At 53.2% G+C, this 16,617-nt stretch overlaps 7 protein-coding genes across 7 annotated transcripts; 3 read left to right on the top strand and 4 right to left on the bottom strand.

The window, feature by feature from the left end:
* Positions 1-291: 291 nt before the first annotated feature.
* On the top strand, positions 292-977 carry M409DRAFT_30032 (uncharacterized protein; the record flags this gene model as incomplete). Its single annotated transcript, XM_033809726.1, has 2 exons — positions 292-344; positions 398-977. 2 exons carry the CDS (start codon positions 292-294, stop codon positions 975-977), a joined length of 633 nt encoding a protein of 210 aa, XP_033660446.1.
* Positions 978-1,281: 304 nt separating this feature from the next.
* Positions 1,282-1,641, bottom strand: M409DRAFT_30031 (uncharacterized protein; the record flags this gene model as incomplete). The annotated part of the gene is made up of 1 exon (XM_033809725.1): positions 1,282-1,641. One exon carries the CDS (start codon positions 1,639-1,641, stop codon positions 1,282-1,284), a length of 360 nt encoding a protein of 119 aa, XP_033660445.1.
* A 247-nt stretch (positions 1,642-1,888) lies between these two features.
* M409DRAFT_30030 (uncharacterized protein) lies at positions 1,889-3,309 on the bottom strand (the record flags this gene model as incomplete). The annotated part of the gene is made up of 4 exons (XM_033809724.1): positions 1,889-1,962; positions 2,009-2,812; positions 2,866-3,146; positions 3,200-3,309. 4 exons carry the CDS (start codon positions 3,307-3,309, stop codon positions 1,889-1,891), a joined length of 1,269 nt encoding a protein of 422 aa, XP_033660444.1.
* A 257-nt stretch (positions 3,310-3,566) lies between these two features.
* Positions 3,567-6,142, bottom strand: M409DRAFT_70986 (uncharacterized protein; the record flags this gene model as incomplete). Its single annotated transcript, XM_033818995.1, has 8 exons — positions 3,567-4,251; positions 4,308-4,710; positions 4,762-5,016; positions 5,071-5,338; positions 5,388-5,569; positions 5,625-5,681; positions 5,747-5,790; positions 5,850-6,142. 8 exons carry the CDS (start codon positions 6,140-6,142, stop codon positions 3,567-3,569), a joined length of 2,187 nt encoding a protein of 728 aa, XP_033660443.1.
* Positions 6,143-8,771: 2,629 nt separating this feature from the next.
* M409DRAFT_70985 (uncharacterized protein) lies at positions 8,772-10,862 on the top strand (the record flags this gene model as incomplete). The annotated part of the gene is made up of 6 exons (XM_033818994.1): positions 8,772-8,810; positions 8,874-9,357; positions 9,408-9,673; positions 9,731-9,762; positions 9,826-10,364; positions 10,420-10,862. The coding sequence occupies 6 exons, from the start codon at positions 8,772-8,774 to the stop codon at positions 10,860-10,862; spliced, it is 1,803 nt and encodes a 600-aa protein (XP_033660442.1).
* A 305-nt stretch (positions 10,863-11,167) lies between these two features.
* Positions 11,168-13,753, bottom strand: M409DRAFT_60763 (uncharacterized protein; the record flags this gene model as incomplete). The annotated part of the gene is made up of 4 exons (XM_033814569.1): positions 11,168-11,219; positions 11,309-12,111; positions 12,191-12,481; positions 12,605-13,753. 4 exons carry the CDS (start codon positions 13,751-13,753, stop codon positions 11,168-11,170), a joined length of 2,295 nt encoding a protein of 764 aa, XP_033660441.1.
* A 464-nt stretch (positions 13,754-14,217) lies between these two features.
* M409DRAFT_30026 (uncharacterized protein) lies at positions 14,218-16,223 on the top strand (the record flags this gene model as incomplete). The annotated part of the gene is made up of 6 exons (XM_033809723.1): positions 14,218-14,317; positions 14,371-14,880; positions 14,945-15,071; positions 15,127-15,305; positions 15,353-15,780; positions 15,846-16,223. The coding sequence occupies 6 exons, from the start codon at positions 14,218-14,220 to the stop codon at positions 16,221-16,223; spliced, it is 1,722 nt and encodes a 573-aa protein (XP_033660440.1).
* Positions 16,224-16,617: the final 394 nt, after the last annotated feature.

The raw sequence follows: 16,617 nt of genomic DNA, 5'->3' as shown, positions 1-16,617 counted from the left end.
TCCGAAATGGAAGTGATGCGAGGCATCGTGCCGTCTCTCTCACACCTCATCTGGAGCGACGAGAGAGTCGTCTTTGAAGGTCTGTCATCTCGTCTAGCGATGCTTCCACAGCATGTGTTCGTCAGGATCGTTGTGCTGGCGGGCTTCACGCTCGTGCTTTTCCTCTTGTACTCTAATGCATCCCTTCTTCATGGATATGTGGCGAGAGTAGGATGGCACAAAGGGGGCGAGGTCGCAGAGAGCACTCCAGCCCAATCAACATCGCATCTAGAAGGTGATAAGGTGATCGTAATGGGCAAACTGCAGCACGAGGATACCAGCTGGGTTCAGGAGTACCTACCGGAGTATGGCCCTAATGCTATGTGCTCTGAATCCGGCCATACTCACCACCTCACAGTTGGCAAAATGCTATCTACACCGTGGACAACACCAGCGCAACACTATCAACGCCTCGCAACAAAGGGCGAAAAGCAAATCCATATCTCCTGTACATCAGCCAGCACTACCACGACCCCCCATCCGTGATAGCCTTCCTCCACTCGCACCGTGCCGGGTTCCCGGGAGGATGGCATACAGATGCACCAGGCGTCGACAACGTCATTGCCATCAAGACCCTCAACCTCGACTTCGTGCAACGCAACGGGTACGTGAACATGCGCTGTCAGTGGGAGCCTGGATGTCCGGACTGGGTGCAGCGTCTCCGCAGCGCAGACAGCGACGACCCCGAGAACCTGGAGCGTCACATGCCTGAGGGTTGGCGGGAGTTGTTTGGGGAATCTAGCGAAGTGCCCGATGTTATTGCCACGCCGTGCTGTGCACAGTTCGCCGTATCCAGGGAGCAGGTGCTGGAGCGGCCCTTGGAGGAGTACGAGTGGTACCACAAATGGCTCATGGATACGGATATGAGCGACGGGTTGAGTGGTCGTATATTTGAGTACTTGTGGCATATCATCTTCGGCAAGGATCCCGTGTATTAAGTGTTCTCGCTTTTCGTTAGAGACATCAACGCTGACGGAAGAAAGCTGCCCTGAATTAGCCACGTGCTATCGTGATGTGTATAATAGAGAATACAATTCGACGGAGTGGGAGCTGGAAAGACAGAAGATGATAGACGAGTGGAACAGCAGACAGAGCGAGGATTGAAGTGGGATCAATGACCAGGTAGCCGCGTCGGGCTGCTTGATGCTCGTATTTACCAACGCCTCTGACGATCATGTGAATCCAGCGCCCAAAACACCATCCCATGCCACGAGCCAAAAATCCACATATCCCGCCCGCCTCTCACCAGCCGCTCTCGACCGCCCGCACATTCTCTTCCCAAGTATCTCCCGTAAATCTGCTCAGGGCTATGCCCTTGAGCTCGTCTGCATTGTTCTTCTCGTCCTGCTTGATCAGGAGAGCGTATGCGCGAGCCAGCGCCTTGCACGCCTGTGCCTCTCCGAAGCCGCCGTTCATGCCGACCTCCTTCTCGTCGACCCACCGCTCCTCCACCGCCTCATCCACCACTGCCGCCTCGAACAGCGCCCTCGTGAAGTCGAGCACAGGCTGTCCCGAATGCAAGATGAAAGCTGCGGTGACAAGCGCGCTTAGGATTTGCTGCTGCTCGCCGTCTGGTATCGTTGCTGGGAGCTTGGTCGGCATTGTTGTGATGGGGATGATGTAGCTGTTGGGTAAGATCCGCTCTTGTGTACAAGGGGCACACGAATATAGGTGACCTACTCTCTGTGTATTGTGTATGAAGAACGAAGCGCTGTGTTGGTGTGTTGGTGATCTGATGCTTCTCTGGGTGTTGTTTTGTATCTTGCTGTGTTTGTGCGACGAAAGTGCGTGCTGGTGAGCGAATATTCTGCAGCACAAGTTGAAACAAAATGCGGCCAACAGATCTCGCTTAATCAAACAAATCATCGAGCGCCCTCATCACCGCGACATGCACGGGACTGTAGGTGATGATTCTATTATGGCCTTTCACTTGTCAGCGAAGCTCCTAGACACATTCACATTCACTCACCTCCAAACCCCACAAGTTCGAAGCGAAGTCTTGGCCTTCCTTCACGTTTCACGTCCAGCACAGCAGCACCCTGACTGCCGTCGATGCAGTCCTTTGCATCTATCTCGCTCGGCTCAATCGCGCTGTCTGCATCTCTCTTGCCGAGCACCCGTCGACATATCATCTCTGTTTGCTGATACGGGATATCTCTGTCGTTCAAGGCATGGAGTATCTGCACCGAGCCCATGCCACGCTCGCCACTATGGAGCTTCAAGCTGCCTTCAAGAGCATTGTAGTATGCAGTAAGTCGCTCAGCAGTCAACCACTGGTCCACCACCTGCGACAGGAACATGCTGGCTACGTAAGGCACCCGCCTGAGCGGTAGCAGGAGCGGCAAGACTCCACCGATCTGGTAGGTGAGCAACAGTGTCGGCACACTATTGAATGGTGCAGCAAGTATCACACCTGCAAAAGTAATCGGCTTTGGTGTCGGCTGAGACTGCAGTAAAGGCCTCAACTCCGCCGAAGTCGAGGGTATCAAGTCGCTGCCAGGATCCGCAAAGTGCAGAGCCACGGCGCTGGAGACGGCTGTTCCAAGGCTTTGGCCCACGATTACGATCCGCTCTGATGGAATCTTTGCAACATTTAAGACCCAGTTGACAAGAGCGACACCATCCGCGATCAAGCCTGCTTCGGTAGGCGACCCAGTGGAATGCCCGAATCCACGGTAGTCGATCGTCAGAACATGTGCGTCTGGCTGAGCCGACATGTAGCGATTCGTGGCCGGACGAAAGTTCTGTGCGATGTGGCCGGCATTGCCGTGGACTGCCGAGCCCATGTGAGCATATAGGGATTAACATCAGAGACAAGACACTCACAGCTTATGATAACACGAGCATCGCCGCTCGTGAGAAGTTTGAACGCAACCGTATCCGTCACATGCTCAATGGGTACCTTCGGCCGACGCTTTTCTTCTCGGATCTCTTTCTCGTTTCGCGAATACACATCCAGCGGTAGCACATGCCAGGCGTACAGCGTCTCACCATCCGGCGTCTGGATGTTGAACGGCGTGACTTGGTTCTTCGCAAATCCAAAGCTCTCACCATCGCTCAAGTCATCGCCCATCCACAATGTATTGAATCGATTAGCATACAGAGCGCTGGGTCAATTAGCTTTTATTTCAAGATGAGGCAATTCTATCGCTTCGCTTACAATCTCTGCATGGAGGGAGTCAGCAGCACCCCGAGCAGTACGGCATAGAAGCCAGCTGCACCGGCGAGGCCCAAGGCCACCTTTCCCAGTAACGCCGGCGCAGATGGCATTGTTGATGGTTGAAAGTCGAAAGGAGATGGAGTGAAGTGGCTGGGTTGTGAAAGGTGAGGTCTGATTCCGTGCTTTGATTGGCTGAAGACTGGCGCAGATGCCAAAAGTGGTGGTATCAATGCACTACAGCCTTGTATGCGGCAAGGAACAATTTCCGAAAGGATTTGAGATCATGTTAAGGTAGGAATGAAGCTAGTTGAATATGGACCGCTTTCCGTTGATCAGCACGACTTCAACCCACTTCCCATCACTGCACTCACAAATGGCTCTTCACCCCATCCTCCACCGGCTCGACTTTGAACTCTTTGACCATAGCAGAACCATTGGTGATGATCAAGCCAATCCCACCAGAGCCATACTCCCCGTCCTCAGCTTCCAGCACAAGTTGACCGCCAACGTATCCTTGCAATTTCTTCCCCTTCGCAACGATCGCCACATCTATTGCGTTGCAAACTTGCCACTCGAGACTCTTGCTGGCCAACTCGATCCTCTCGTCATCACGGGCCTTGACAAGCGCAATTTTATTGCCTGGTTGGAACAATAGCCCATACCATCTTCTCAGCCCTCTGTATCTCGCACACGGCCCGCATGGTCCTTCGTTGTTGCTAATGAGATCGGAGAGAGTCAACTTGTAATCGAACCAGTCTCGGCAGCCAGTGAAGATGCCTCCCTCACCGTACGACTTGGAAGCAACGAAGTTCGAAAAGTTCGAGGGGAAAGTATCGACGCTATCGATCCAAGCACGGCGCCATGGTTGATCAGGAGGTGGCGGCCAGCTCTTTGCTATCTTCTTGGGAGTGGCAAAGGTGGTATTGGGCGTACCAGTCCATTTGAGATAGTCCAGCCAGACAGTGCCTTTGAGCCGCTTTGCACTGGGGGTTGAGATAGCTAGTCCAATCTTGTAGATGGGCTGATGATCGAGTGTGTCCGGAATCGTCCATCTGTAGAACATCTGCGTCAGTTACTTCTCACCTTGTCAAAGAACCTCGCAACTTACTCGAGAGTCTCGCTTGCGCCGGGTTTTAAGGCTGAAGAAGGTCCATCCACGACAACGAGGGCCTTCGCATCACCATAGTGTTTGAGACGAAGCGTCACCTTGACAGTCTGATCCTCAGTAGCGTCAGCAGTCACCACTGCCTTCACCTTTTGGCCAGGATACAGCAGCGGAGAAGCTTGAAGAGTATAGTGCGACGGGATAGGCAACTGTTCTTCAGACATGAACGTGTCGGTCATGACCTCGACAGGATCATTTGCAATGCTCAGTCCTGCTAGTCCAATAGCCAAAGCAGGTCCATTGGGTCCTTGTCCCTGCTCGACAGCAACAAGACCGTGAGGTCGATCATCGTTCTGTTGCATGAAGCCTTGAACGCTGCCAGGGAGCGAGAAGTGGTATTGAGCACCTAAGAGAGGTTAGTTGCAAACAGAAAAAAAGCAAATGAAATGCGACTTGCCGCTTCTAGGTGGTGGCAAAGGCGATTCTCCAGCAAGCTGGCGTCCAAAATTTGTAAGGTCGTAGGCGATGCGTGCACAGTTGTTAATAGAGTATCCTCCATCTGCACTCGAGTTGACCGCACGATCAGCTAGCGGGCCTCTCCAATCAGGACCAGTCTCGAAACCATCGAGACCGTGCATGAGGCCGAGTAGAGCGCCCATGTTGCCGCCATTAGAATCTGTATCCCACCCGCAGGTGACAATGATGTGGATGCCTATCATTTTCAGCAAGCCTTCGATCAAACGGACTGACATCTTGCGGGGCTTACCTTCATCGAATGAGTGTCCGCCATACAGCAGACTCAAAATCTTGATAGCATGGTTCGGTATGACGTGACAAGCGCCTTTAAAGATGTGCATGCCGTAGTTCTCCTGAATGCGGGTGAGGGTCTTTTCCCAGTCGCCATCTATCTTCGCCCATTGACGAACGTCTGCAGTAGATCTGGCAATATCGCTGTCTTTCGGGATGAATCGTAGGCCCGTATCGATGAGATGATCGACATCCTTCGAATTGAACGCTTCGGCTTCCATTGCGGCCTGTACTGATCGTCAGCTTTACAACTTCAAGCCATCACATTGATAGTACCCAGGACATTGCTCCGTACGCGGCTTCACCATCATGACTGACTGAAGCTGCTTCCTTCGCGAGCTTTGCAGCCAGATCAGGATTACCTGGGCAGCACAATCCAAAGCCATCGATGAAGATCTCGCCTCCAATCTGCTCGGCGACGATCTTGCCATTTTGCTCGATTGATCCGCTTTTAGGCGCTAGCAACTCATATTGATAAGCTGTTCTCCGTTGAATCACTTGAAGAGGTCTCACCTGGAATACCAGCCTTTAAGTTCAAGTACGCCGTATGCTCCGTTGAGATCCCTCTGCCTAGATAATCAAGAAAGTATCAGATTCGAAAGCTCAGAACATGTGTATGTTGTATAGACGCCTACCGCCCCACCAAAATATGCTTTTGTTCTCGACAGTTTGGTTGAGCCTGACCAGGTCATGTTAGCGCCTTCCCGGTATTGAGCAGGCAGGTAAAGTGTTTCGTACCAAGTCTTGCCTATTTCTTCCGATGACAGATTCGCCTTCATCCCATGCTCTTCCAGAGCTCGCACCATGACAAAAGTGCAGGTCACATCATCGTCCGTCACAATCAGAGGCCTTGAGCCAGACTTGAACAAGGGAGAATCAATCTTGTGGTTGACATAGTATCGAACATAGCCTAGCTTCGAGAGGATTGCTTCTCGTGGCAGGCCCTCGAACGGTCGGCCCAGAGAAACGCCCACGACCTTGCCGATGACGCCAGCGTAAACCCTTTCCAGGTGGTCTTGTGGGAGAGTCATCTTGGGTGTTGATACTGGATCGATTATTCTGAATGGCAAAGCAGGGAGTTTTGAAGTGTTCTCTTTCGCAGAAGACTCCAAATGAGGAGGTTGTGCATCGGATTTTAGATCCTCTTTTGACGTGCATCCTTCGATCAGGCTGTAGGGACGGCAGTTGCGTCGGTTGACACGGCGATTGTGCAGACTTTATGCCATACTCTCGGTTGCAACAGCTAAGGTACATGTATTCTCACAGTGTTGTTGTGGTCGACAATGTGACCGATGTCAGAAGCTCCCGCAGCTTCCCCACAGCCACATGTATTCTGTGCATGCTCGAAGTTGGGGAAGGGTCGAGTGGGCCAGCCCGATTGGCCTTCGGTACGACCTGTGCATTTTTGCCGGGATGGACCACATGTAGACTTCATATGGTCACTACTCATCGATGCCTTTCATCCCGACTCCTTGACCATCGTGTGCTTGTGGTCGGCCTGCCCTCCATCCGATGCCGCTCCCTCGCACGCCGACGAACCGTTCCTGGGCACTCGAGGTACTTTGGACTCTCGAGTTGTGGAGCTCGAAGACATTGCCTGATTGATGTACGTGGGACAATCTGGCCTCAGATGCCGTCCTACTCTTGGCTCTCGTGACGCAGTGAATAAGTGGGAACGCGAAGCCTCACTCCACTGCCAAGGTCTGTCTAGCCACATGAGTCACTTTCACAGCATAGCGCGGTCCGGAGGAATGAATAATTGAGATGAAGAGGACATCGCCCTCGAATTGGGCGACACCACTGCTTCATTACCGCCAAATGGTGTCAGAGTACAGTTTCCACGACCCCTTGAAGTTTCATGAAAATAGGGGTAGGCTTACAAATGTACCTTTGAATATCACGTCTATGCAAACAACCATGAGCACAGTGAGCGCTTACAGTCCGTTGGGAAATGGCCGAGCGATCGTCCCTGTTGCATGGGTTGAGAGTCATCAGATGGAGACAAATCTGAATCATCATGCGTCTTACAAACTGCACCGCTTTGGGTGAGGCCCATTTGCTCGCCCGACACTTTGATCGTCTTGAACAACCGGACGCTGAATCTCACTCTCAGAGGTCAGCATTCGACTCAAGCGACTGCATTCGCGACCTGATCGAAGAAGAATATGACATTGGTCATTTTCACCTCACAGCTGTGTTGGCTGATCACAATCAATGTGAGAGCGTAACTGTAGGCACCATGTCTACGAATAATCGGGAATGACGGACTACTAGTGTCAGAGAACCGTTGCTATGTGGCAGAGCCCATTTCTTCTCCCGCTCATGGTAGAGTTACCTACGCAGCCAATTTACCTCGACTTTCCTCGAACAGTAGGCTTGGTACAGAGATAATATCGAGAATTCCACGTCGTACGAGACAAGACATCTGGTCGATCGTAGCAAAATCAGCACGGTATTCTTGAAGCTCGTCTTCGCGGCTGGTATGCAATTCCACGAGGCGGCATCAGTCTTTCTGTCGTGGGGATATGTTGGCATAGCGACTACGAACGACTGGATCATTGCACAAGTTGGACATCTTACTGCGTCTTATCCATCGCCAGGCTTGACCCACACCTAGGGAGGTCCTCCAATGCATCTTTTGGCAAGACAGTGTACCGAAGGGGAAAGCCGGATATGGCACTTCGAAGAGCACGTATACTACCATGGAGGCCTATGAGACCCGGATGTGTCAAAAGGTGATTATTGGGAAAGCCGAAGAGCAGAGGCAAGGAACTAAGATAAGGCTGAAGAGCAGCCCGCTTGGCGATACAGGGGCAAGTTCGAGATAACATCTTCGTCGTTGCTGCTATCTTTGTGGGATTCTTCAGTAATGAAATCGATTTTTAGATCTCGCCGACTGCTTTGTGGATCCGGTAGCAAGGCTCCTTGTCACCATGAGTGTCGACTAGCCGCCAAGGCTCCGATTGACGTCCGTAGAATGAAGCCATGATGTTGCGTCGGCTTTGTCACCTGGTCTGTGGTTGTTACAAAGCCGGCCTTGGCTATCACGTTTGAAAGAGCATCTCTAATGCTTCTCTTTCTCTTAGATAGTGTCTTGTCTACAATACGGTTATCGCTCTTGGCGGCTTCATTCAGCCAACCACGTATGCGCAATGGACAGTTTCATTGCGCAAATTACCGCATGCAGTCGAGATCGTCAGCCTTCGTGAATCTTGGCACTAGGCCGAGTCAGCACCTTGCCGGTCGTAATGGGTCGGAAAACGCTGCGGCGAGTGTTGACGGTGAAAGTCTTGGGTGGTGGTCGGTGTTTCGCCGTTGCGGTGGTCCCTTCGAGGAAAAACACATTGATAGAGTTGTGCAGCAACACGGCTGTCTCGCGGATAAACGAGGCATATCAGGACCCTTCGTAAAGCCAACGAATCAAATGCGTGGAAGACTAGCTGGCCAACGGTCGAAGAGGAACATTAGGGGCACATCTGGCTCGTCGTCGCCGGTAGCGCAAACTCAAATCGCTTCCACTTCACCCTATGCTGTGTGGCTGTGAGATGGGCCTTTTCCTACACAAAAGCGACCCGTCATGGCGTCCGTAGATTCCATTCCGTGCTTCGATCGAGCTCGTACAGCAGCAGCCTTACCGTGCCCTGCAGCACCGCAGACGACATGACTGTTCCCATCGTAAGGCAGAGGGCGAAGGCACCGGTGCGTGGTCTCGATCAACCAGCGCTCTTCACATATGTTTCAGCTGCTAACGAGGAGGCGTAGAAAACACGCACAGGCTGCAAGACTTGTCGCCAACGACACATCAAATGCGACGAGACCAAGCCCGCATGCCAGCGATGCGCTCGATCGGGCCGGCAGTGCGGAGGCTACGATACCGTGAAGAACCCTAACGATGTCAGGAAGCTGCCATTTGTGCAGCCCAAGCATTTGAGCCCGGGGACTGCCCTCTCGCCTGTCTTGCAGTCGCCTGGAGGATCGCTGCAGCGTATGGGCACTACCGAGCGCAATGCTTTCGACTACTTTCGCATGCAGACTGTTCATCAGTTACCGGGGAATGCGTGGCTGCTGTCGTGGGAGAGGCTATCGATTACTGCGAGCCTTACAGAGCCCGCCATTCTTCACGCCATTATTGCGCTGGGATCGCTACATCAGGCGTATGGCATTTTCTCACCGTCACACTACATCAAAGGCTCCTCGGTAGACCATAGCCTTCATGACTTTGCGATCAACCAGTGCAACAAAGCCAGTACGTCAAGCCATTTTCTCCAAATTGCGACAAGGCTGACACGTGGCTAGTGGTGCTTGCAAGTAGCCACATCGGCAACCTCTCGTCGACCAGCTCCGATGCGGAAGTTCAAGTCGTCATGCTAATGTCGCTGCTCATGTTCTGTTTCGAAGTCTGGTGTGGCCAAGATCTTCGAGCCAGTTTCCATCTGCGAACTGGCCTTCGCATTCTCTATGACCGCGTGAAACTCCCCGGCGACACTTCGTCCGCGGAGAAGAAGCGCCTGGTCGAGGTCAAAGTCAATCCACAGAGCGATATGGATATCCTGCTACAGACGGTGAGTAGCATTTCAAATTTTGCGCAGAAGGATTCACGGTGACTAACATTTCAACAGTTCGTCCGACTCGACATGGACTTGACGATCCAGTAAGTTGCTCACAGTGCACTCGAAGAGGTTTTTCCAACTCCGTAATGACCGTCCTTTCACAGGGGCCGAACAGATCCATTCCTGTACCCCGTGATAAAAGAAGACATCCCCTCCGTCTTCTCGTCACTACAAGACGCCATGGTCTATCTAGATGCCCTCGCCGCCTCCATCCAGGACGTCTACCGCCAAATTTTCGAGCGAGCATTAGGAGGTCTTCGCGACGATGGCGTCGGCGACCTAGATGACGACAGACTGTGGATGCTGGCTTCCGTCCACTCGCGGACCATCGACTTGTCATCAAATCCGGACCTCGCGGCTCGAGTAGATCAAGGCAAGCGCGACGTGAGCAGATGGATGTCTGCGTTCGCCTTCATCCCCTTTACGTCTGATCGACAATCGGCGCATCTGTTAGCACAGATCCAGGCATTTTGTCTGTGGCATGAAGTTTCCTTTTGGCGAGAATCGAATGAGATGCTGCTGGACCGATTCGAAGAGCAGTACGACTACATACTGGGCCTTGCTGAACGATACGTGGAACTTCACCGCCATGGAAGTCCGCCGAGTAGCCCGGGTTCTCCTGGCAGTGACTCAGATTCACGAGGTCGGTCTCCCTCTGATGCAAATCGAATGTTGACACCCACTAACACGATACACAGGATCAACACGACCAGCGTTCTCCCTCGGCACTGGCCTCGTTCCGTGCATCTTCGTGATTGCCTTCAAATGCCGCAAATCCTCCATCAGGCGAAGAGCTGTCGATCTCGTCCGCTCGATCAACCTCACCGGCGTGTTTGATGCTTACTGTGTTGCATCGTTCTGCCAGACAATCATCGACATCGAGGAGAATGCTGCCAGACAAATCCTTGGCACCGACATTGATGACTTTCAAACCCATCAAATTCCTAGAGAGGCGAGGTTGATCGATGTGAACATGACAGAATGGTCGAAAAGCGAATTCTACAAGTCCGATCATTGTAGAATGGTGTATGCGAAGCTGGGCGAAGAGGGGGAGATTGCAGTCGGGCTGAAGGATTTCGCCATTGTGAGGTCGACTACACCCATCGAGATTGATCCGAGGCTTTTGGGCTGCGAAGGTTGAGCACAGTTCGAGATTGAAGGAGAATCCGCTGTTGACTTGGAGTGGATGCCGGGCCAATTCTTGGTGAACATTTGCAACTCGAGCAAGTCGGACGGCGATCAGGTCGGACAAGGATGCAGTCCGGCCGAGTCTTGACTACTGAAGCAGAGTGTCAAAAGAGGACGATAGTCAGGGCCTGGCAAGAAGAAAAAGAGCCCGGAGTCGATGACCCCGACGTTCAGTGGCCAGATCACTTGGACAGCATCTCTAGGCTCTTCAGGTGACGTGACTCGTCTGTCACCGCCATCCTCTAATCCCCGACAGAGTCAACGATTTCGCACTCGAGGTCCTTGTCCATCAGGTTGTTGAGTACGTTGCCTGCTTCTTTCAAGCAAGCCTCTAATGCAATCCGCTGTTCCGCAAGCTCCTGTAGCGTGTTTGCCGCTCGACCGTTCGCCCTTTCCAACCCTTTCCTGTACTCGCGACCCAGCTGTGACAGCTGCTCAATGCCTCGCACTTGTGGTTCGTATGCGTATCTTCTCTGATACTCGTCTGCTACAGCAAAGGGTGGCAATTGCGCGATTTGTTCACACACGGCCAAGTACTGCTTGCGAACTGGGGTCGTCTCCTCGAGCCGTTGTCGAGCGGCTTCGCCTGCCTGTATATTCTGCTCCATCGCCGCTTGAAGGGCTGCACAAGTGCTCTTCTTGCGCTTGATGTCACTTCGGTAGTTATCGACGGCAGCGAAGTGTTGTTCTTTGCGCTTTTTGATCTCGTCGAGCAGTCTGTCTACGTTGGACAAGTCATTCATGCCCACGAGAATCTCTTCCGGAAGGTGCCACTTTGGAGGGCTTGCTATCTCTAATGATGTGTCAATATTGTCCGTCGACGTTTGCATCGCCGGCAGAGCAGTGCAGAAAAGATGCCGCAAGATGTCAACGTCGAGCTCCCGTCGGTCAACGTCGGTAGTACGCAGGATGGCATCTGCGACTGCATACAAGCCACACGAAGCAGCGTCGTCCTGTTGAGCGGCATCACGGGCCCAAGTGACGTACCAATCTAGGTCGTCTCCAACAGTCAGCCGCTTGCAAAAGGTTTGAAGCCTGCGCTCAAAGTCGCTATGCGAAGTTGTCCGCAGTGAGTCCGCCACGATGCAAGTGCGATGTGCTGGACTGATCGTAGCAGTTATCCAGTGCGTATCATCAGACATTGGTAGGACCACTAGGGGAATTTCGTCGGGGTGCCTCTTCATGAGAGGACGGTAGTGGCCCTGTTGGTCCATTGCAGCACTCGGATCAACCACATGGTGAGCTTTCGACAGCAGGACATTCAGCAGACAGGAGACGGACGTCGACGACAACCACTCTCCCTGGCTGTCGAAGGACTCGCAACGCTTCGGCAGCATCATCGCCAGCACTTGTCGGCTTTGATGAACGAGATAGTGTGGCGGCTGAGTTCGAACGAGCAGGGCTCCGTTTGCGGGGGACTGACGCTGCGTCGTTGGAGACGGTCGTCAGTGACCAGGCCAGTGGAACGGCATTTTGCCGTACTATGTCCTCGTTGTTGCCATCAGCCTCGGTCGAGAGGACAGCCGGTGTGTTTGAAACGTCAAATGTTGGGGCATTGATGGTATTTGAGCCCTGTCCTTGTCAGCAGTGGACGGCTATATAATCGTTGGAATACCTCGGCTCTACCAGGTCGGACATGGAGACGATACTCAGTAACCATCTGTAGGCTTTACATTAAGAATAGATTCCACTTACGTCAAAATCCCGAGAACTGCTCTCCGCTGGAGAAAACCGAACAGAACGCCGTGGTCGCTTGCCTTTCGAGCGTTTGCCGCTGCTGTGCGAACCGCCTGTAGCTGGTTGTGGTGAAGACGAGCGGAGTCGTTTTGCAGGCGCGGAATTGGGCTGGTGGGTCGGGGAGAGGTCCGCTTGATATGTACGCGGGCGTGACTTTGAAACCAGAGGATCCGAAGGGATGTCAAGAAGCGAAGTAGGAGGAGTGGGCTCGCAGCGGCCGACACGAGGGTTCGGCGAAGGGGATCGATGGTCCTGGGGACGAGTCGGTGGCGCGGTGCCAAGCAATACGCGGATCACGTCGTCGGAGTCTTGGGCGCCGGTACTGGCCGCCTCTTCGAGAGCGCAGCGGTCAGAGGAAGCGTGGCTAGTAGGAGACTTGCGCTTGCCCTGGGCTTGGAGGACAGCGACGGCCTCGGCGTGGTCGGCTGGCTTGAAGCGCTGCGGGCGGTTGCGATGAGGCGACTTGCTGCGCTTCTTGGTGTCTTCCGCGCGCTTGTGCGCTGCTTGCACGAGTGCGCGCAGGTAGTCGTCGGCATCCCAGCCGGCTTTGGCGGCGGCAACCAAATGGCGGGCAAAATCGCCCTTCAAGTCCGTGCGAAACAAGCCCAACATGTCGAGCATGTCGACCTGCCAGCTCCCGAGGCGGGGCCGGAGGGAAGGTGTACTGCCGGAAGCGGGGGCGGGGGTGGGAATGCTATCGTCGTCGGCATTGGCATCTCCAGAGGCCATGAACGGCGTCAAGAATGCTTGTACAGCAGGCACGTCGGCGCCGGGGCCTAGGAAAATTGTATAAGAATTGCGCAGGTGTTGGCGATGGGCGTCTGTGAAGAACTGCTGGACGCGTCCCAAGGGAAAGGTGCCGTGCTTCGCGGTGAAGGCGTCGTAGAAAGCGAAGAAAGCGTTCAGAGAGAACGAGGGCGTTACCAGGGCATCGCAGACGGCCGCGCAGTTGTCGAATGTTTGGAGTGCCTCGCCGTCCAGCGCAATGCTGTCGACACGGTTGCTTTCATCTCGCATTTTCGTATAGCGGCCGTTGGCACGTTCTGCACTGCTGCTGCTGGTGCTCGCCCGCGTGACCCTTTTGCCAGCTGCTTTGCCTTTGTCCATGGCTAGCGAGCATCGGGGCGGCGGTAGCAGCGATGTGACTTGAAATAGGCCGGGCGAGTTGTTCGTATATGTAGTACAGTATATAGTGGTGGCTGGGGCAAAGGTACCCGATTGGATTTAAAGCGGAGACAGCGTAATTCTCAGACCAGCTGGCAGCCCCTGTCCTCCTTCGAACCTACCTCACCCTGTCAACATCGACCGATCAGAATGCCAGATTCTGTCGCGCTCGTACTCTGTGCTGCCAGCAACCATGAGTCTTCTCTCTTATTGTCAAGCTCCGGCATCCATTGTCACTAGCATTCCAAGTATTGCCCCGCAATATGCAAACAAAGACACAAAGGACTATGTCACGAACGCAGCAATGCACGCGAAGTATGGAGATAGATTGTGTATATTGACAAGAACTGCGATGAGGCGCTTCATCACACACAGTTCGTTTCTAAAGCCTGGCGCATCCAGCCGTCATGAGTCCACGACAGTTGATGGCCCTCATCGTACTCGCTACGGCAGTTTTAGCTACTATAGCGACCTCGAACGTAATCGTTGTCATGGCTGATGATCAGGGTAATGCTGTCAAAAAATCGGGCACTGGAGGAGGGTTCTAACCAGAAAGGTAGACATACTCCTAGACTCCATGTCAGTCATGCTGAACGTCAAGAGTCTCATCGCAGACAGAGGCATAACCTACGAACGCCATTACTGCACCGTCTCCTGGTGCTGCCCTTCACGAGTCAACTTCCTCACCGGCAAGGCTGCACACAACACCAATGTCACCGGCCTCGAAAGTCCTTGGGGTGGGTGGCCGAAATTCGTCAATCAAGGCCTCAACAAGAACTACCTTCAAGTCTGGCTCAGCGATGCTGGTATCAATACGTACTATGTCGGGAAGTTCATGAATGCGTATACGACCGAGAACTTCTACACGCCAGCGCCGAGGGGATCGACGGATTTTAGTATGCTCTTGGAGCCTGGCTGCTACGATTTCTTGAATTCGATCTGGAATGAAGGGAACAAGGTCGTGAAAAAGCCTGGTGTACACACGCAAAAGATCACAAATGACAAGGCTTTGCAATATCTTGACGATGCCGCCGAGTCCAAGAAACCATTCTTTCTCATGGTGGCTCCAGGTGAGTGTTCTCACGATTTGGATGATTGACTACTGTTTCGAGTGCATAGCCTGACCCGAAACAGTCGCGCCTCACGTCGAGATAACGCAGAGTGGTGTTGTGATTAACCCACCTCCAATGCCCGCACAGAAAGGATTGTTCAACGATCGAGTAGCTCCAAGAAGGAAGAACTTCAATCCCGACGTATCGAGGTAAGCATGGCAGTGCTCTGGACTTTGAACTTCAGGGTAACTAACGCAATTGTAGTGGAGCCTCTTGGGTGGCAAACAAGAGAAAGTTGACAGAGAAGGAAGTGAAGGCTGGTGACGCACACCATGCTTCCCGGCTCCGAAGTATCGCTGGCATCGATGACATGGTCAAAATGATTGTGGACAAACTCAAAGACAAAAAGCTGTTGGACAACACCTACATCATCTACACGTCTGGTAAAACGTAGATCCCCTCTGAGGAAGATTTGACTAACAACACCCAGACAACGGCTACCACATCTCCAACCACCGCCTGCTCCCCGGAAAACGCTGCGGCTACGAAGAAGACATCAGCATCCCCCTCCTAATCACCGGCCCCGGCATTCCACAAAAGCAAACCTCCCGAATCGTATCCAGCCACACCGACCTCGCCCCAACGATCCTCAAACTCTTCAACATCCCCCAACGCCCCGACTTCGACGGCTCCGTGATCGAATACACCTCCAACGCCCTCAAAAACTCGAAGCGCAAAGAGACCGTCAACGTGGCGTTCTGGGACTCTGACGTTGCGCATGAAAGTGTGGAGCAGAAGAAGACGACAGCCGCGCAGGTGTATAATAATGTGTGGAAGTCGGTGCGGTTGCAGACGGCGTATGGGGATTTCTATTACTCGGTGTGGTGTGATGGGTCGAAGGAGTTTTACGATATGGATGTAAGTTCCCCCTATCACAAGCTCAAAAACCCTGCATGAAGAAGACTGATGAAAGTGATGAACAGGACGACTTCGCCCAAATGTCCAACCCCCTCCGCTCTCAAGCAGCGACAGCGGCGTACGCGAAGCAATACTTCTCCCGCCCCTTTCCGCAACTCCTCGCGCGCCTCGACACCCTCCTTCTCATCACCAAAACATGCAAAGGCGACTCCTGCCGCAACCCCTGGCGCGTGGCGTTTCCCAACGGCAAAGTCAAGTACTTGTACGATGCTATGGATGCGAAGTATGATGAGTTTTTCGCGCGGCAGCCGAAGGTGGACTCTGAGTGTGTGCCCGGGGATATTCGGGAGAGGTCTGGGCCGGCGGAGGTGAATGTTTTTGGTTGGGGAGGGAAGAGGGAGAGGGAGAGGAGGGGGTTGTGGGAAAGGGAGGAGGGATGTTAGGAAGTTGTTGCCTAGCTTTTGGAGGAGATGAGGGAGGGAAAGAGAGAAAATGGAGGGAAGATGAGAGTGTCGAGAGTGTCGAGAGCGTCGAGGATCCCTCATATCGGCTAGATGTAGGGCGACCCCGAAAGCAAAAAGTGTGCAAATCTACGCACGTGCCACCACATCCGTGATAGTTAGTGAGTGAGTGAATGTGTAGAAGCACTCAAATCACCTCTTCGAGCACACTCGCCAAAGATATATGGACCTCGAATCGCCAAAGAAATGCTTTTCTCTTAGGCCGGACAAAACAAGGACAGCTTCTGTTTCTTAAAATTCGCTTGGTTTCAACGTGACAACGTTTTCTCTCACATAACTACTACGACTACGGGAAGACACCGGAAGACCCTCTTAC

This window comes from Zasmidium cellare (genome assembly GCF_010093935.1).
Source record: "Zasmidium cellare ATCC 36951 unplaced genomic scaffold M409scaffold_58, whole genome shotgun sequence".
Classification (NCBI taxonomy): Eukaryota; Fungi; Ascomycota; class Dothideomycetes; order Mycosphaerellales; family Mycosphaerellaceae; genus Zasmidium; species Zasmidium cellare.
Note: the sequence above shows the minus strand (reverse complement) of the source record. Positions and strands in the feature narration are given on the sequence as shown.